Source organism: Coptis chinensis, chromosome 2 (assembly GCF_015680905.1).
Source record: "Coptis chinensis isolate HL-2020 chromosome 2, ASM1568090v1, whole genome shotgun sequence".
Taxonomy (NCBI): Eukaryota; Viridiplantae; Streptophyta; class Magnoliopsida; order Ranunculales; family Ranunculaceae; genus Coptis; species Coptis chinensis.
The window spans coordinates 20,853,753-20,874,537 of NC_141457.1; the positions used below are offsets into that span (position 1 = coordinate 20,853,753).

General features: G+C 38.9%; 2 protein-coding genes across 15 annotated transcripts; one reads left to right on the plus strand and one right to left on the minus strand.

Moving 5' to 3' along the window:
- Positions 1-3,112: 3,112 nt before the first annotated feature.
- On the minus strand, positions 3,113-20,649 carry LOC147515301 (pentatricopeptide repeat-containing protein At2g13420, mitochondrial-like). 14 transcript variants are annotated; one of them, XR_015210118.1, is made up of 6 exons: positions 19,032-20,649; positions 8,653-8,763; positions 6,964-7,050; positions 4,507-5,358; positions 3,807-3,909; positions 3,113-3,721 (listed from the first exon to the last, which is right to left on the minus strand). XR_015210118.1 is itself a non-coding variant. In XM_086586675.1 (2 exons), the coding sequence occupies exon 1, from the start codon at positions 20,638-20,640 to the stop codon at positions 19,072-19,074; it is 1,569 nt and encodes a 522-aa protein (XP_086442801.1). In that variant the 5' UTR covers positions 20,641-20,649; the 3' UTR covers positions 13,091-14,832; positions 19,032-19,071. The 14 variants fall into 14 exon arrangements, 3 of the variants coding, with proteins under 3 accessions (XP_086442801.1, XP_086442795.1, XP_086442805.1); XR_015210108.1 differs by lacking the exons at positions 3,113-3,721; positions 3,807-3,909; positions 4,507-5,358 and adding exons at positions 5,669-6,557; positions 7,657-8,128 and having other exon boundaries at positions 6,910-7,050; XR_015210114.1 differs by lacking the exons at positions 3,113-3,721; positions 3,807-3,909; positions 4,507-5,358 and adding exons at positions 7,657-8,128; positions 16,029-16,514 and having other exon boundaries at positions 5,669-7,050; positions 8,653-8,760.
- On the plus strand, positions 10,218-10,859 carry LOC147515302 (uncharacterized). Its single transcript, XM_086592864.1, has one exon. It carries the CDS (start codon positions 10,218-10,220, stop codon positions 10,857-10,859), a length of 642 nt encoding a protein of 213 aa, XP_086448990.1.
- Positions 20,650-20,785: the final 136 nt, after the last annotated feature.

Below are 20,785 nucleotides of genomic sequence, written 5' to 3' on the forward strand. Positions count from 1 at the left end.
AAATAGACTTCTGAGTCTGAGACTCATGGATCGTGAGTCTGGACTCAATGGTTGCCTGGGGACGATAGATCGTGGAGTCCGGATGCATTGCTTGAGTCCGAGACGATGGATAATGAGTCCGATGCATGAATGAACATCGTGAGCCAATTCCTTTCGCGGTTTTGGACATGAAGTTGGACTCGAAAGAAGTCTATTTGTATTAGGAAACAAATGACGGTTTGGAATGCTTCTAGAGCTCATTGTAACCCCTATAAATAGAGGACCTAAGTGCCTCATGTAATTAGCCAATTTACTTATATTCTTGTCTCCAGAACTTGAGGCAGAGAGTTAATAAATTAGTCTTTCTAGTCTTATGTTCTTCAACTCTTCTTCTTCTCGATCCTTCGTGTTCTTCCTTCTATATGGAAGGCTAATCTTCTCCTTCAAGGGAGGAGATGAAAGCCGATCTTTAAGGTTTAATGATTCTTTTGGTTCATGGTGTTCTTTCGGGTTAGTTCTTTATGTTTTTAGTTATTAGTTCCATTGCCCACACCGGGAGATGGAAGTATAGATTAAGGTTTTTATTTATTACAATTGAATATCATGCTAGTTTAGGGTTTTATTTATTGCAATTGAATATTTGCTAGTAACATGCTTTTATTTATTGATTGAATATAATGATAGAATAGAGTTTTATTTATTGTAATTGAATATTATACTATTATTCTCTACTTTTCTTCTAATTGTGTAGTGTTTTAGAGTAAAGGAAGTATTCCTCAGATTTGCCTTTAGATGGTGATTCATTGAATAGCTGCCAAGCTCACATAAAAGGAAAGAAGATACTAGTAACATGAACATAGGAACAACCTTAAGTAGAGTTAATTGTTTAACGATGTTTCACCCAAAAAGGCATTGGCACTCGCTCGATTGCCCGATTGTAGTCTACTTGGAGAACAACATGAAGCAAAAGATCATTGAATCAAAAGCATTGGTGGATTTGAATATCTTGAATCTATATCTCTCATATTCTATCCCTATTTCCAATTCTTAGTTTTAGTATAAGTTTAGTTAGTTAGTTTAGTTTAGTTTAGTTTAACATTAGAATCTACAATATCTATAATAATAGTTTTTAATCCCTCAAACCCCTTTCCAATCCTGTCCTTCACATAACATACACTTAAAAGTGGAACGATACCCTACTCATCCTTTACTTATTGAGGGATAATTAGGTTTTGATACGCTTCTATTTTGTTCAACGACCATCATCTCATCTACATACACAAAAAGGAGCAAGGTCACAGGGGTAAACCTACTCTAATGCTTTCTAGAGGCGAGGGCAAGGGCTAAAGTTAAAACATAGACCAACCCTAATTCAAATTTCATTAGGTAGGCCTAACCAAAACCTAGTTATAGTTTCACACTTTCACTATAAATAAACATACCATAATTGTCCAACTCTTTGTTAAATATTTTCAATTAAAATAACATTGTCCTTTGTAATTTATTACTTACACCCAAAGGTACTTCCAATAACTTGTTGTATATAACAAAAACTTGTCAACCTTGCAACCATGAAGAACAATGAGCACTAGCCTAAACTGATGTAGTAAAAAGAATAAAATATATAGGCGCAGCTCTAAAGCCTTTAAAGAGGGCTTAGGGTAGGGTCAGGGCTTGAGATTTAGACTTGTGACCCGGCCCAACCCGATTTTATGTTGATTTTAGGGCCGGGCCAACCTGGCCTTAAGATCTAAAGGGCTTTAAATGTTTAGGGCCGGGCTAACCCGACCCGGCCCATTGCCCATCCCTACACCAGACCTTATTATTCGGGCGGGCAGTTATAGAGTTGGGCAATCGGGTTAACACTTTCTTCAAATTCAAATCGGGTCCGAATCCAAACAAATTTTCTTTAAAACAAATAAAACACACTATTCATCGATCGATCGATCTGTGTAATCGGGTTAACAATAATGCCGCGATCAACTCTTCAATGAAGAAACTTTATGTGTTCAGAGTTTTGACTTCGTTCTCTAATCTGTCTACTACTGGGAAGCCATGAATAGCTGATGTCCAGATTATTTTGTAAATAGCAACACAACAGCAACAGGGACACATTCCGAGTGGTACAAACACTAAATTACACGGCTGAATAGAAGCTATGTGGTAGGCGAGGACAGAGTGGGGGGTTTTTTTTGTGATGATTCAAAATTTGGGGGGTAAAATAAAATGTATGTCATTAAAATGGGGGGTTTTGGCCAATTAACCCTTAATTTATTAAGTATTGAGAATGCACTGATATAAAGGTTTGCGAAAATGCTAGTTTGGTTTAATAGTTAATACCTTCCTACTTGTTTTCTAATATGTAGTCCATGCAATAGATAATTCCATTAAGATTTTCTCATTGGATGAATGATGATTATCATTTGCATCACAACTATTATGACATGGTTCGTAGGGATAGGAATATATATAGGATATACTCTACTACTCTTCTAGGATGGGTGGAAGTTTGAGCGCATTATAGATATGCATGAAAGTATGAAACATAGTATTGACTATCGAGGGAAGTGGTTGTGAAGGTCTGGGGCGAGATGGACAGATGGTTGTTGGATTCAGAGATTGGCTGGGAGAGTTTTTGTATGGTAGGTTGCTGGCTGAGAGAGGTTGTCTTGCCATATATTCTTCAAAATCCAGGTCAAAAATTTTCTTTTTGTAAGTGGGACTGAGCCGTCTGAGCATAGTATTCCGATCCCTTTTTGCTCACATTTTAGTATTCTACTTTAAGGTTGTGCCGAAAGATTAAGTTGCTTCACACATCACTGCTCAATCACTGGTTACAAGGGATACAATGTTTGTTAGCGGAGCTTTCCAAGAACCGAGTTCTTTATTAAAGGGCGAGCAATTATATCATATGGTTCTCTACTAACGCCAGAAAGGAAAACACAAAGCATCTTAATCACAATTACACCATAACCTTTTCCCTCTAATTCCTGCTTGGTATACTGTAACAAATTTGTTGGCTTTGAAGGTGTCTGGTTGTCTCTTTGCAAAGGTGCCTGCAGTTAAAGTGTTTCATTAACTTGCTGTAGCTACATAGGAAAATTGCGGAACTTTTCGTAAAGCCAAGCTTGAATTTGCCTTGGGATAATTTGTGTTTTTGCATTATGAAATATTATTGAAACTTAACTATAGGCTGTAGATAATTCCTCCAGTGAAAGTTAACAGGAATAAGGGTGCCCAACATATAAAGCTAATTAAACTGCCCTTAAACTACTATATAAAATGCACCACCACCGAACGCTCCTCCGCAGTTCCAAATGAAACTACGAAGCTCATAATTCCAGAGTAAGATGGTAATAACTTCATGTAACCCTTTTTACCGGCGACATATACAGTGGTTGAGCACGAAGGACAAGTTGCATTTGATCCAAGCCAACTACGTAGACAGTCAGTATGAAAAGCGTGGCGACAAGTTGGAATCAATCGTAACTTATCCTTTTTCTCGAACGGAGATCCACAAAGTGCACAATCTGCTGGCCAACGAAGAAGAGCAATAACTGTACTGTAAGCAAACAGAGGAAGTGCACCGGTAACTTCACTTAGAGACTCTACATAATCTTCGTCCTTTTCGAAATTTTCTTGCTCTTGCTTTTTCTCATGCTCTTGCTCTTGCGCTTGCTTTAGCTCTTGCTTTTCCTCGTCAAATTGGCCTTTGTCAATATTTTTCTTGGAGCGAGAATTGCTGTAACCAACAATTAAAAGGATGATGATACCCGCAAACAAAAGTGCACCTGTTATTAATATAATTTCGGATGCGTTTAGTTTACCAGCTTCAGTTGGGGGAGGAGGCGCAAACAGTGGGGCTTGAGAGATGCAAGGCACTGTAGTCGTCAAGAAACAAGGCACTGTAGTCGTCATTGGGAAGCTTCGCTACAATGCAAGCAATATAATCATAACACCAGGAATTTACATTGATTTTAGTAACAACTTGTTATTTTGGTGCAGACTCAAAACATGCCTCAATAAAACTCTTAAAGAACTTATTGTTGCAAGTAAGAAAGAAATCTAATGTATATTTTTTGTTTCCTTACATATGTGAAATCGTTTTAGATAGTGTGTTTTTATGCTCTTCGTTTATAGGCAACTAACCAAGACTGAGGACGGCTATTGCGTGCCTACAGTTTGATTATCTTAGTATGATATTCTAGAGTTCCGGTTAAAACTGAAAATGAATCCTATGACATTTTACGTAACCTAAAACCACAATCTAAGTAAAGATCAATATCTGTTAAAATGGAAAGACAATAAGACATGATAAGGTTTGAAATGAAAGAGATCGAGACTTATAGGCAGCATTATAGAAACTAATGCCGCAAAAGAAAATGTTTAAGATGAGCCGCGGGACTTGATCCTACACAATTTTATCATGAACCTGATCTCAAAGTATGGCGTCCTGATAACAAAGGGGAGTTCACTGTATCCTCTGCATTTGAACAAATCCGAAGAAAGAGCTAGACCGAAAGTTACCTGGTATTCCTTTGTTTGGTAATACAGGGTCCCACCCAAAACTCGTCGTTGCAATGTCAATGCACATAAAGATGAATGTGAAGTTTGCTTCCAGGTGCTATATGTTCCATTCTCACACTGAAGACCTAAAGCATCTCTTGTGGCAATTTGATTTCTCTAGATCTCTATGGTCTTGGAGTGCACTTAATTTAACTTGAGTGACTCCTTCAGCAGTTTACCCTTCAGCGGTTTACTTTAAACCAAGTTGAAATGCAAAGACCAAAGCAGAGCTATAAAACACATGTGAGCAGCTGCAATAAAAGGTGGTATGGTAGTTCTTGGCCGGAAACACAGGAATGACACACAGTCTTCAATGATAAACTGCCCAGTCTAGAATCTAGATACCTGAAAGGAGTTACAACAGATGAGTATTAGAGAAACCTACATGTTCTCACCAGGAAGCCTGCTCCACTCAAATGAAGCTCATATTCTATACAGATGGGGTTTAGTTACTAGATTGACCAGATCCCTGAAGATCAGAGAATGTTGGTGGCATCGCCCACTCCAAGATACTATCTAGATCAATTGGTAACCCGGTTATAGCTGGACTTGGTGCTCCGTTCGAAATTCCTATGTATATTTCTTAGTTGTTATGTGGAAAGAGCTTGTTGTAAATACCAACTTTATCGAAGAATGCTTGGCCATCTTGTTTCGAACTGAAGAAGCTATCAAACGGGGCAGGACTGAGCTATGGATAGGATCAGCTTTAGTTGGTGCCGTCCAGGCTTTTTGATCCGGACAGTTTCCATGGTGTATCACTAGGAGATGGCCAAAGTGCAAGCAACAGCTACAACATTGGTATTTTATTTCAACCTGGAGGGAATCGAATATTTCGGCAGATCAGGCAGCTAAAAAGGCAAGCACAGCAGCAGGCCTAGATATGTTTTGATTGTATGAAGAGAAGCAACCATGCTTATATACATCAATACATGGGAGGCTCCCCAGACTGTCTATTTGAAATTTGATTAGCTACTTTTTGCAGGGGTTTGTGCATAGGATGCCTACTCAGTGCTCTACATATATCGCAATGATGCAGTCACTCCAGATAGCTTCAGTTTTGTACTCTCTGAATGGAACGCTTACTTTATTACTTATTAATACAATAGTAACAATACTGCTCACCTAGCACAAAAAATATATATAAACAACAATAAATGAAAAATATATGAGTCCTGTGCAAATGGTATGCTATGGCCTCATATGATCAACAAACTTGCTCATTTGTTTCTGTTTCTCAGGAAGCTGTATGTTTTATTACGAATGAAATAATATCACTTCCTATGGGCGTACAAATCTGAAAGTGACTAGGAAATGGAGATGCACACGTACACTGCCAGTTAGGTCTCCCATCACAGGATTCAGTGACATCCTTACCCAACTGATCCCCTATCTTAGGATCCTGGTCAGCTGTGAAATAGGCTTCACGCCAAGCAACCGAGTTTATGGGGTTTAAAAACCAGCTTAGCTTGAGCATAATAACTCTTCTCCACCTTGCTAAAATTTACAAAGCCAGATGTTCAGAACCAAATGCTGCAGCCGCTGAAGAATTTGTTTCCACCCATATGCTCTTGTTGTTACCTCCTCAATACCATTTATTACATGCTCAACAATCTACCAGTGAAGTTAGTGGGCACCAGCACGGCAGCACTGTCCATGTAATCATTTATATAAAATCTACCCCAGAAGGACTTGATATTTCCTCTCAAACCTCCCTCGCACATTTAGTTTCACCACACTATGTTTAGAGCCTAGAGGCCTCCAATCTCATTCTTCTACTGTTAGAGCACAATTTAGTTGGGCTGTTATCCCCAATTCCTCAAGGTTACAGGAACTGCATTCGAACTAATGTTGCACCCCTGGGTCAAGATACTTGTGTGATGCACCTGCCTTAGAATCGGTGTCCTGCAAAACTGAATGTGTTGCCTTCCTTGTTTAAAATAAACCCTGTTCCTGTTCTTCCACAATGGTATAATTTGTGGCAACCACGGCTGAACTCCAAAGTTAAATATATTCTGTGATAGCAATGCTATCATGTTAGCAAAAAGTAATTTCTGATTGTATTTTCAGGATTTGACTTGCTATAGGTCTCAGCAATACTTTCAAAGTCACAATTGAACCCAAACCATGCCCAAACCCAATGTCACAGTGCATTGACAGAGCTGCACTACAAAAGATTTCATTGAAGTGATTCACTTTCTCTCTTATGAAAGCGGCATCTAGAGCTCTATGGGATCCATAGCATGAACAATAACTACCAATTGGGCTTACCAATTGTGCTTTGTTTTCCAAAACCAAAGTATAACTTTTTTGAGAACAGGTTGAAACGCTTATAAAATATCAGGTAAAATGTAGCAAAAATCCTACCAGCTCAATCAGGTAGGTCATATGATTCAGTCTACATCACAACAGTAGGCTGACCTTCAGCCTCAGAGTGGGCTCTTTGAAGACGGTGCTCTTTCTTTGCAGCTTTGTCCTCAGGCGTATACTTAAAGCGAGGTTTGTCGCCTGAAAAAAAGTGCGCAAAAGGAAATTTTTGACTAACATAGAGAGAGAGAGAGAGAACTACGTAACCAAAAGAAAGAACACCTCGGAAAGGTAAATTGGATAATATATAGTATCTAACTATTTATTATCGTTCAAATAGATAATTTAGCTAACTAGATCGAGTAAAATTGTACGTTGTTAAGGGAAAGGAAGTTCGGAGAAAAAGAAAAAAAGAGGATATGGCCTTATAGGTTTGTATCACTTCAGTGTATATATGATTTTTTTTTTTTTTTTTTGCTCGGTAAAAGTGATATTCCATTAATAAAAGAAAAGTAGGCTGAGAAGGCCTACATTACAAGAGAACAACCAAAAAAATATTTACAAGCGATGAACCAAAACATATGAAGAAAAAAACAAAAAACCCCTGACATGCACGAGAGTTTACAATAATAGAAACTTCAGCCCAGTCCTTAAATCCCCTCGGGAGATGTCCTCTTAGAACTCTAACAGATGGCAAGACCGGGGCAGTTATGTTTTTATTCTTTTTTTTATTTTTATTTTTTTGATAAGTAATTTTTATTAGGGGTGCAAAGCACTGGAATTACATATAGTGAGTGAGATCCTCACTTGTACAGTGCAAGCAAAGCAATCACGAATTGGCAAAGCCTACACAATCACAAAACATTAAGACTGGGACAGTAGTATAATCGAATAAAATCACTACGGTAGAGGAATGTAACAAAATAAGGCAGCGAAATACAAGCAATATATGGCTTCAAACCTATGTAACGTGGACATGCCATATTTCAAAAATAATCCGTGTCAGATACGTATTCACGTGTCAGTGCCAGACACGTATCGGATACATATTGTAATGGATATACCTCCATTTTTTATATTTCGCCATGTCAGACACTTCGTATCCGTGTCGGATACTGACACACCTATTAGTGTCAATGTAACTTAGCTTCAAACCATATCTAATCAGCCAAGGAATGGAAGAAGCCAAGGATTAGATGCAAACTCTAGCAATACGGACTATGAACTGACTACGACACAGTTCATTTGAAGCTTTCTTTGCCAACAGAAGCACATCTCCCTGTCCAATAACAGTATATGAATGAAGTGAAGCCTGACAAAAGTGTCTATAACAGTATATAATTAAGTAAAGTTGAAACACATTTCATGTATCTAAAGCAATATGTACAAGGAGATTAAACCAGTTCTCCATTTAACAACTCCACAACTACAATTTCCCCAACTCGTTTAAGTGTAACCGTATGAATAGGCTGTCAATAATCTAACAGCACTAAAGTTATAAAAAAACATGTCCTTCAACTTACTAATAGAGCTGCAACAGCTTGGTCACAGATCATGTATATGTAAGTTAAGTTGAAAAACAATGGATGAAGAATAGCTGACCCATGCAAGCACTACTGCTCAGAAAATAGACAACCACTTTGAAGTGGGGACTAATGAAACACTTTTTTGGAACAATGGTCAATTAATGAAGCCTAGAGATGTATCAACATAAGACAGGAAGTTTAAAAGACTTTAAGAGCTACATTATAGCTAAAAGCCTAAAATGATTATCCAGGTGAACATTTAGCTATTTAATTTTACCTCATTTACAGCCAAGATCTTCCAGTTCTGCATACAATCATACCCCACAGACCGTTGCACATGACTGACTCAATATTTTCAGTTTGCATTGAATAAACAAGGCTTGATCTGCTGCAAACAGTCACAAATATTAAGAACTGCTTCATCAAAGAATTGTAACATAAGCAGAAACAATAATGCACAGGACAAAAACACCAGCAGCCTCTTCACAGCTAAAATTTGATGAACTTTGGGCAACTTACAAAATCTTAGTCGGTGTTTTCATTTTCTAAAGACCTAACAGACATTCAATCCTATAGATAGAGCTTACTCTTATGAATTAGAATGAAGGGACACACTCTTAAATCAATTAATACAGATTCTACTATTCATTGTTGACGATTAATTGATTTGGGCGTTAAACATCAATCTGCAATCTACGACAGCCAAACCTGGTTCTCCACTAAGCAGATCAGTAAGAAACAAAAAAATCATGAAATGCTTCAATTCCAAAGTCAAACACTCAACCTTGCCATCTAGCGTCTACACATATCAATCAACACTCAACCCTGCCGCCAATACATATTAATCAACACTCAACCCTGCTGTCTACACATATCAGTCAAACCCTCAAACGATTTGAAGGGGAAGAAGGGTAAATTGGCTGGCTGGCAAGCAATAACGACTCTTCGCTAACAATTACTTAATGTGCACTCAATTAGAAGACAAAATTTGAAGATCTACAGTTTTGTTAAAGAAAAAAAGAAGATTTACAATATCTTTCAAGGTGTTAAATGAAAAAAACAAAAGTTAAAGATTAGATCTTTAACAGCTTTTAGAGAAAATAAGATCAGTATTTCAATATGTCACCGTATTGTGATTACATAGTGGGATTTTGCAATAGAACACCGAAATTTGCAAAGGCTATGTCAGGGATATGTCTCTGATTTTTCCAATGTCGACCCTGGAGAACCAATCTATATAACAATACACAGCAGTGTGGAGCCCGCAGAGCCCCCATCCGGTGGCTATAACTCTTTCTCCCATCTTATGACGTGGCAGATCTAACCTTTTTCCAAACTGGTTCATCTAACTTGATAGAACAATCAATATTCAAAACTCTCTCTCCCAACAAAGTCAACAATAGCTGTTGGGTCTGTTTATGGGCCTATTTCTCTACAGGCTTATGGGCCAACAAAGCAATATTTTCTATGAGCTTGTGGAGCATCGGGGGGTCGCACCGTAGGCGCGTCGAGGCATTGCGGGCTGGGGGGTGGACGCACCAAGTGTCAGGGGTAGCACCGTAGGGGTGTTGAGGCATTGCTGGGCCGTACGCGAGGGGGTCACACCACAAGTGCGTCAAGGCATCGCGGGTTGGGGGCTGGCTCACCGAGCGTTAGGGGGTAGCGCCGTAGGCGCGTCGAGACATTGCTGGGCCGTAGGCACGGGCATACACTAGTATTATATAATCACTACAGATACAATACTTTGTAAAGAAATTTGAACCACTACTTCCAAATCAGAGATAACAACAATGGAAAGAGAGGAACTGCCGATGCTTTGACCATAAATTCGCTGCAACAACAATGGTAAGCAACCTGATTCTAAAGGATGTGCAGGCCAAAATACATGCTATGGATGTCAGAATGGAGGAGGGGCCTGAAAAAGACAGATTTGAACAGTTGTGGCACAAGGGGATTGAGGGGACTCGGCACAGAACAATCAAATGCAAGTGGACTAGGGCTGAGGAAGGGAATCATACACTGAACACAGACGGCAGTGTGCAAGGCACAGTGGGGCAGTGGGCAGCGGTTGTGCGGGACAGTAATGGCTTTGTTGTGGCAGCAGCGCATGGCAGATCTGAGTACAATACCATAGCCCTTGTGGAGTTACAAGGGTTGGAGCAAGGGCTCAAGTTAGCAGAGAAGTATAACATCAGAAGAGTGGATGCTCAGACGGATTCATCAAATGTGGAAACTTTTCTAAGGAAGAAAAAATATCCATGGCAGGCGAAGAGACTTATCAAGAGCATCGAAGCAATACACAGTAGGCTTAGTTTCTTTTCTATTAAACATGTTTATCGAGAGGTAAACAAATTAGCTGATGCACTAGCGGCAAATGTTCCAAATGTAACATGTATTGAAATTCTTCCTAGCTCCTTTGCAGAAGATGTAAGGAATATTATGTATGATGATGCAATAGGAAGGGAATACGAGAGATGTAATTGAAAGCTTTTGTTATTTAATGAAAAGGGGTAGAGGGCCTCTAAAACAACCTCGCTTACCAACCAAAAAAGAAAACACCACAAAGAAAGTACAACCACTTCAAAATCACGAAACATCACAAACTATAACTGGAAACACAAAGAATAAATCACAAAGTTCTAAGACCTAGTACAAAATCTCCTCTTCTTGGCAATAAACCAAAGTCTCGTCTCTGTCATGTATATATATATATACATAATCTAACATCAACGTGAAACAGGGTACATTCACAATATACCTGTCAGAGAGCATTACAAATGCACATGTCTTAAGAAACTGAACCATAATTTTATATCACGCACGATTGAGCTTAGTAATTCTTAAAGTCAGATTAGGCATACAATCTACGGAAAACCCACAACAAGTCTCTCACGATCTTAGCAAACATCATCGCAAAAACGAACACTATCTCCCCTGCCTAACAAAATCTAATTTGCATATGACACACCTCCCCCACTCAATGAATGACCTTCCAAAGACCACAGTTGATAACATGACCACTTTCCCAGCCCCAACATTGGCCAAATCTGGACAAAATCACCTTCCTCCAAATGATCTCCCATTCCTTAATTCCTTCCTAAGTGATGCATGAGCATGGAAGAAGATTACTTAATTAGTCTTTTATTAATTAGCAATAGCTATTTAGTAGTTTCTATTTTATTTGGTTTCCTAATTCAATTAGGATTAGGATTTAGGATAGTTTCCTATTTGGTTTCCAATTAGATTTAGTAATTGTTTTCTTATATAAAGGCATCTAGGCCTTCATTGTTAGATGGTTGTTTTATAAATACTATTTCTTTCTTTATGTTGAAGGTTTAAACCCAAGATTTAGGTGTTTTGTCCATTAATCATAATTGATATTCATCCATTGTTGAAGCTTCCGCCAACAAGATACATCAAATTGGTATCAGATTCTTTAAGATTTTGGGTTTTTCACAATGGTAAATCACAAAAAGAGCAAGGAGAAACCACTTATTTTGACGACTCGTGTTACCCGCATTGAAGAAGCACTAGAGGAAATTCTATTGAAAGTGTCAACCCCGCATCATCAGCAGCATACTCCCATCCTTCTCAAATCAGAGCGAAACTATGATGTAGACAGCCTCACTGCTTCACGACAATACTCGTCATCGTACCTTCCAGCTGCCATTTCTTTACCTGTTGCCTCCAAAGATCAATATCAATTGCACCACCATCGCATTGCCACATGGATGTGTGACCCACAACCCCTGCTGAAGCTACCCCCACTTAAACCCACTTACGATCTACACTCCCATGAATCAAATACCGATTCCAACCTATGGGTTGATGGTTTTCACCGTCCCCAAAAACACCGTCACCACCCTGTTCTTGGAGACTATCGACAACAAAATCGAGAAATCCACACCCACTATCGTGATCAGCACAAGTACATGCCACAACAAGTATGTACTCTCCACCGTCCTGCAACTGTTCATAGAGAACACCATGTGCGCTGTCCTACCAGACCAGTAGGAGTTCCATACCATCATACAGCAGCACATGATGATGTCATGAGCAGCAGCACCAAAGATGTTCGTCAAGGACTTGTTCATCCAATTCAGGTAACCAATACCCCACTATCCCAATATGTTACTACTCTTGGAAACGAACATCAATATGAGATTGCAAGAGAACTTAAAAAACCAGAAAAAGGGAGTGAAGAAAAGAGGGAAAAGAAACAAGTTTTAGACGTTAACGATGTAGCATCTATTGCTTCCTCAACTGGTCTCTATTATACTTATTCTTCTCTTCCACAATCCAGTTGTTACAGCACACCACTTCTGATGTAGAACATTAGTACATTGCTGTCATGTTATGGGCGTGAGCTCCTTAGTTGAGTCCAAGCCCATAGTTCGAGTCTATTAGTTAGTTGGACACATGTCGTGTTCCTATTGGTTTATGCTTTCTAGGTTTATTTTAAATAACGGGCTTGTAGTTAGGGTTTCAGGAGTTGTGTTTATGTGTGTGATTTGTGATTGAGAGATTTAATAAAAGAGTGATTTTAGGTCTTCTTTAAATTGTGCTTCAATTAAAGTGTAGATTCAATTAAACTGAAACTTCCGCCAATAAGATCTACATTATTTGGTATTAGAGAAGATTAATTCCAGGGGTTACTATTCACGGTACTGTTCACCAAAAACACTGTTCATCGGATGCTATTTACCGCATTACTGTTCATCGCGAATCCAATTTTATTCTTGTAGATTAAGATATGTCTACAACGTCAGAGATGAAGAATTCATGGAGAACTCATGGATTCATATTAACCCCTAGAGTTCGGGTTGCTCGATTAGAAGAGTTGAAAGAAACGTTAATGCAAAACAGGTTTGATCGATTAGAAGAAGCAACTAGTCGACTGAGGGAGGCTATGGTGGAGCTTTTGCAGCCCAAACCCCCCATCGTTGGTGAAGCTTCTATAGCCCAACGTAAAACACCAGTTGTTATCGATGACAACAAAAAGAAGGAAGGAACTTCTGAAGCCGTTGTGTTGTGTCTTGAGCATGATTACAAATGCCATCAGCAGCAGTGCTCACCACGATGGGCTTGTGACAAACAGGTCCAAAGAAGCCCACACACAAATTCTTTTGGGACGACTTTTAGTGAACATCAATTAATTGCTGGAACACCAATGCGATATTCTGGATTTGGGCCTCCTATATCGCATGGGTCAGTACTCTTCGACAGTAGTTATGTGGATCCTTTTCTGCCCAACATTGAGACATTTTCTCTACGGCAAAGCAGAGAAATACAGTGCACATTTGTGACATCGTGGTGCATTATTCCCTTTGTGAGTAGATACAAAGCCAAAACTCGAGGTCGAATTCCTCCGAACCCCAGGAGGGTGATGTATACAAGAATGAAGAGCTTTTGCATATTGGTGGGTTTTCATGTCAACAAGCTTGTGGACAAACTTCTTCAACATGGGGAGAGTGATGTAGAACATTAGTACATTGCTGTCATGTTATGGGCGTGAGCTCCTTAGTTGAGTCCAAGCCCATGGTTCGAGTCCATTAGTTATTTGGACACATGTCGTGTTCCTATTGGTTTATGCTTTCTAGGTTTACTTTAAATAACGGGCTTGTAGTTAGGGTTTCAGGAGTTGTGTTTATGTGTGTGATTTGTGATTGAGAGATTCAATAAAAGAGTGATTTTAGGTTTTCTTTAAATTGTGCTTCAATTAAAGTGTAGATTCAATTAAACTGAAGTTTCCGCTAGTCAGATCTACATTAACTTCTCACTCCCATAGCTTTAGAATTGGATAACACCCATGATCTAAAATTGCCAATTTCATATCAAGATGCTGCTGTAGGAGAGGAGAAAACCTTAGTCAATGATCACCTAGTTCCAGTAGTCCAGCTTGAAACCATCGCAGAAAATAGATACGTGGAGTACACAAATAGAGATACAAGTGTTGCGCAAATTGTCAAGGAAGAAATAGAACGGAACCAAAATCAAAAGCAATAAACACAGAATTTCGATAGAGATGGAACCTTAACAGGTTATGTGAATCTATACACCAATCTTCATGACTGTAATTTGTGTGACTTTGTGGGAAGGATTACAGCAGAAAAAGACAACTTCAAAGGTATGGATTTTATTTTGTTTCACTCTATTAGATCTGGAAAAGCTCTCGGCCTTTCCCAAATCCGGACCATGTTGCCTTACGATCCCGGCATCATCAATATTGAGTCTGTTAGTGATGTTTGCATTCTGGGTGGAATGATTTTATTCACAAAAGTTTAACACATGGAGGTGGAAGTTTAGTGGTCATTAATGAGGTTGAATCTATGGTTAGAAGTGTTACTGTAGCAGGTATCCAATTCAGTTCTCATGGTAATGCTGCTTATCATCGTCTACTTGATTCATCCCCCTTGTTCACCTCCTTTCGATTGATTAACAGTAGCATGTAGCATGCCTGCAAGGAACAAAGTGTTTAGTAACTTGCTCAAGGTCTACAAGTCGGAGCTGCTAAAGCAAGAGGTTGCTTATGCCCATCCATTCTCCTTTGTGGCCACTACATGGAATTATTGGCTTTATTGCAGCAACATAGTAAACTGTACTCCCACTAAATCACACATGCAACATGTTGTGAGTGAGGGATCGAGAACAAAGTATCTATGTTGATCCTTATTTTCTGGATCATGAGGACTTTCCTTCAACGTCGATCACATTCTTTGAGATCTTTCTTAAATCGCGGTTTTCTGCTGGATGGAATTTCCAGAATGGGGCACCAGTAGCTATCTGGTCCTTGGTTCTTTTCATGAGTCATTACAAAGCCAAAATTTGCGGGCAAATTTTCTTGAACCGAGGGAGGGTGATGGTGAAGTTCGTGACTTATGCTAAAACTTGGAGCATGTTCATGGAATCAAACTCGAGGACGAGTTTCTTTCAAGACGGGGAGTATGATGCATGAGCATGGAAGAAGATTACTTAATTAGTCTTTTATTAATTAGCAATAGCTATTTAGTAGTTTCTATTTTATTTGGTTTCCTAATTCAATGCAATTAGGATTAGGATTTAGGATAGTTTTCTATTTGGTTTCCAATTAGATTTAGTAATTGTTTTCTTATATAAAGGCATCTAGGCCTTTATTGTTAGATGGTTGTTTTATGAATATTATTTCTTTCATCATGTTGAGGGTTTAAACCCTAGATTTAGGTGTTTTGTCCATTAATCATAATTGATGTTCATCCATTGTTGAAGATTCCGCCAACAAGATCCATCACTAAGCCTCCGAAGACATTTACCAAGTTGTTCTAGGTCAAGCTCATGCGATTTAATAGACAATCCTCCAAACTGTACAAACAATCTCTCTTCGAACTAACCAGATGATACCTATGTTCCTCTTCGTTGTCATACCAAAGGAAATTTCAAATAAGTTATTCTAATCTATCTGCAACCCTCCTGGGCATAGGGAAAAGGGAAACTTAGCAATTAGCATGGCTACAAGGGTTCTCTCGATCAGGATCACTAGATTGCATTTGTACAACAAGCGGCCCTTCCAACAAGAAAGTGTACGACTACATCTCTCAATAATATTTTCCCAGATGGAGCTCACTCGACATAAAACAAGCTCCCAAAGGAAGATCAAGGTATTTAAAAGAAGATTACCTGCAGTACACCTGACAGAGGACGCAGAATTATCCAGATTGTACTCAGGACCCACCACAAAGATAGTGTTTTTTTCTATATTCACCGTACTGCCTGAGTCTGCCTCAAAACTGCGAAGGATGCTCATAAAATACCCCTTAGCTACTCCATATTATGCCCCATAAAAAGCGTTGTATCATCAGTAAACTGAAGATGCGAAATTGAAGCCTGATTCTGATCTACTCTGAACCCTCTAGCACCCCTAAGTCCCTAACCGATAATCAATCTTTATCATCATGCTGAAAGCCTCCACAGCCATGAGGAACAGAAGAGGGGATAAAGGATCGCCTTGCCTAATGCCTCTAGAGCTATTCAAGAACGCCTCGACAATCCATTAATCAGGATGGAAAAAAGAAGTCAACGAGTCACACCTCCTAACTCTCCACTCAACCCCAAAACCCCTTGGTCAAGAGACTTGTGTGATGCACTTGCCTTTGAATCAGTGTCCTGCAACACACTTTCACTCATCAACCCAGAATGATACATCGAATGCCAGATCCTATAAAATAACATAAAAAGTACAAATGAAACTTGCTTTTTTCTTTCCTTTTCAGTAAGCTAGAAGTTTTATCAATAACAAAAGAATACTTCAATGAACTACAAATGATGAATAGGTAGACATACTAAAGTGCACCACAGCCAATTAGGCCTCCCTTCACAGAGTTCAGTCACACCTTAGCAAAGTTAACCTGTCCCTTAGAAGGTAGGACCCTGCAAATTAGGCTTCCAGAGAACTAACCAGGTTAATTTGGTTTGAAAACAGGTTAGCAAACCAAATTGCTCACAGCAAAATGCTGTAACAGCTGAAGAATCTGTTCGCACGTAAATGGACTTCCATTCTCTTGCTGTTACAGTGTTACCTCCTCCATACAATCTACTAATGCTTTACATTCAACCATGAAGTTAGTCTTTGCCCCAATACCCTTAGCAGAGACAAGCTTGGAGGCACCAGCATGGCAGGCTGGCAGCACAATCCCTGAATCTATATCCACTAAAATATCAATTGATTGCACCACACCTGTGTCTGGAGGCCTCCATTTACATCCTTTTACTGTTGGAGCACATTCCAGTCAGGCTGTTACCCCAATTCCTCAAGGTTACAGGTTCTGCATTCGTTACTGCACCCTGTGGAAAAAATGCTTGTGCAGTGCGCTCCCCTTCAATCAGTGTCCTGGAATATCGAAAGATGCCCTTGTTAGAAATAAAACCGCTGCTCCTCCACAAGACGCTGCATTCCACGAGTGATTTTTTTATTTTTTTCATTTTTTTGGTAATGCTACCATGTTAAAGACAAATAATTTCTGATTCTACTTTCAGGCTTTGAGTTGCTACAGGCCTCAGCGACACTTCTAAAATCACGATTGAAACCAAAGCTTCCACAAACCCAATGCCACAATGCCTTGGAAAACCTACAATCCCAATGATTACTTAAAGTGATTCACTCTCCTTCTCAGTGCAGAAGCATTGCGAAGCCAATCTCACCCCCATTCTTTGAACCCTTTGACCTTTGGCAGCAGACCCCCTGAGACTTGAGACAACTTCCACACATTGGATGCTGCTCTTGGGTGTATGTAGTGGTTCCACACTTCTGTATACCTACCAGGCCACTTTAACTCTCTTCCTTCTCAATTTTTCATCAACAGAAGAAACAGAAAAAAGAAAAAACCTTAATGTCAAATAGACAAACTCTTTTGCCCTCCACACTTGGTTTGGGGTTGGTGGCTATTGATAGCTTCCACCAGCCAAGTTAATTAACTGTTGCAACCCATTAGGGACTGCTCAACTCCCCATCCCTAATAATCTGAAGTATGTTTGCCCTACAACACTAGCTGCAACAGATCTTCCATGGACCCAGGTCCAAGCCTATTCTCTCGCCAGAAGTTAGTGTTTTGGCAATTTCCAAACTCCATATCACTGATTGGCTTTAGTTCAGTCATTGCCTGCCTAATACCAATTGGATCCCCGTCCCTAGTAGTGTATTTACTCCTTCATGGACCTAGCAGTTCATTTTCACCAGTCAGGATTTTCCATGACACATTATTGCAAGATTCAAGTATTCTCAACCTCCTAGTCCCAAGGCCGTGGTCAATAAACCTGCTCAATCAAGTATTTATTGCTTATACATGGGCATTAAACACTGACCATGTGTTCCCTTCCAATTTGCACATCCAAAAGTAAACTCAAGGGCATTGTAAGAGATTTGTTTCTCACAATATATACAGAGGATTACTTGTGGCTTAAAATCCATGTCTATGGACGTACTATTTCCACGCTAGAAAGAAAAAGGAACTAAGTTTTGAACCTACCTTGCAATCTTGCATATTACAAAATGGAATAACATTAATTCCATCAGTGTTTCAGATGATGGACTTAATTAGCAGAACTTAAAAAAAAGATCCAGTTTAAGTAAGAGGTCAATCACTCATCATTAGGCATTTTAGAATGCATAAGTAAATTACATGTGAATAACTTTTTCGTTTTCTTATTTTACCTTTTTTTTATAAAACAGACAAGGGTCACTTTAAGTAATTTCTTCAGTTATTTCTGAATCAATCTTTGTGAAAACACGATAAAAAGAAAGTAACGTACGTCTCTAGACCTTCTAGTAAATCTAGGGGAGAGTTCTTTTATTTCTATATATTCTTACAATACAAAATACTAACACGGAGTGATTAAAAATATTCTCATAGTGAATAATGTGATTGTTGGTTTCATTGGTCTTGGACCAACCATGATGGTAATTCGAGTGAGTTTGGTGCTGCCTAAATAGCTTTGTCCTTATTCATTGGTGCATCCCCACTTTACGATATAAATTTAAGTGAAGGCCAAATACATAATAAATTATCCCAGAAAAGTAATCTAACAACATATTTATGCAAAGGTGTGCATTGGAATACAGAAGTAAAACTGAATGAAGCCAAAAAAAAAAAAGCATACAGTACATAAAGAAAAGTAACGAATTACCTAACTCTTGGAGTTTGGACTGGACCGGATTTCTGAAATATCACCTTCGATAAGGCTTAAAGAGTAAGTCCTGAAACTCAGAGCCAAAAGTAATTGACTCTTCATCAAGCTTCTTCTTCAATCTCCTCCAAGTTCTCAGCATATCTGCTTGAATTAGACCCTTGTAGAGAGTCTCAAATGTGATCTTCTGTGGAAGAAACCCCTTCTCAATCATCTCTACGAAATACTGACAAGCCTCTCTCCACTTTTTTTTCTCACACAATCCATGAATCAACAATGTATATGAGTCCAAATCCGGTCCAGCTCCACTCACTTTCATGTCATTCCATATCTCCCGCACAATCTCCATCTTATTCAGCTTTGAAAACATACCTACTAATATGTTATATGTCTGCAGACTTGGCATGCATGAAGATTCACCCATCTTCCTATACAATGTCAAGGCACTATCCGTATCTTTCCTACCCCTATACTCCTTAAAAAAACAATTATACGTTGAGGGAGACGGACTAACCCCATTTCTAACCATCTCATCAAGCAATTTCTCCGCATCTTCGATCCTCCCACAAGAACAAAGACACTTGATAACCGAAGTATAAGTAACTATCGTCGGAAAAATTCCCTTCTCCTTCATCATATTCAACTTATCCAAAGACAAATCCGGTTTATGAGCCCGACTATAAACATGCAGCACAATAGAATAACTAGTAACATCAGGCTCAATCCCCCTCTCTTGCATTTCCTCAAACAACTTGTCAGCAGCTCTAACAACATTCTCAAATCTCGTCTCCGGATGTAAACTCGATTTCCTACAAATCCCATTCAACATAACATTATAAGTAACCACATTAGGCTCCAATCCAATCTCACTCATCTCCCTAAAAAACCTCTCAGCCATTTCAACTCGATTCACCTTAAACCACCCGTAAATCAAAATAGTATAAATCTTCTCATCAGGCTTAAACCTAAACTTTCTTTTATTAAAAATCTCAGTAGCAACTTTAACATAACCATATTTACACAATGTATCAAGTAAAAACCCAAAATCATCACCCCCTACTAATTGAACAAAACTGTCCATGTCATCAAAAGCGCGAATGGCTTGCCTAGTAAAACCAGCAGCAATTAATCTCCTAATCAAAACACCAAATGTTTTACTACTCAATACATGTACATTATTACTTTGGTCCATTTCAATAATCAACTGCCATGCAACATCAAACTGTCTCACTTTACCTAATATATCAATCATTAAATTATAAGACATTATATCATGTGTGTATATACTTGGGTTTTCATTTTTAGCCCATATGAAAAATGCAAGTGCTATTTTGGACACGTGTTTTAAACGGAGTAATGATTGGTGGACTAAGTTTGAGGATAAGGTTATGCCATTTAGTTGGAGGGATGATTCCATTGTGTGGAATGGGTTGTGGTGTTGTATTAACAGATTTGAGATTGTGTCTGCGTCATTTGATGCTTGGTATGTTGGGAGTGCTGATGATGATGATGGGTTTGTTTGGAGTTTATGTAATTCTTCGGGGAGTGATGATAAATTACGGGAAAATTTATGGGTATTCGAACGGAAGAGAAATAACGAGCGCAGCATTTTTTTTTTTTTTTTGGTCGTGACTGAAATTTCATGAAATAGATGTAGATATGTAAGATGGGCCCACCTTAATGGGCTTCCAAATAATGTGCTATTGGGCCCCACCAATGCTCTCTCCTCTAGTTGATATACATTATTTATTGAA

Bases quoted from the DNA above. Each gene is read 5' to 3' on its own strand.
- LOC147515302 (XM_086592864.1), top strand. From the start codon at position 10,218: ATGGTAAGCAACCTGATTCTAAAGGATGTGCAGGCCAAAATACATGCT.
- LOC147515301 (XM_086586675.1), bottom strand. From the start codon at position 20,640: ATGCTGCGCTCGTTATTTCTCTTCCGTTCGAATACCCATAAATTTTCC.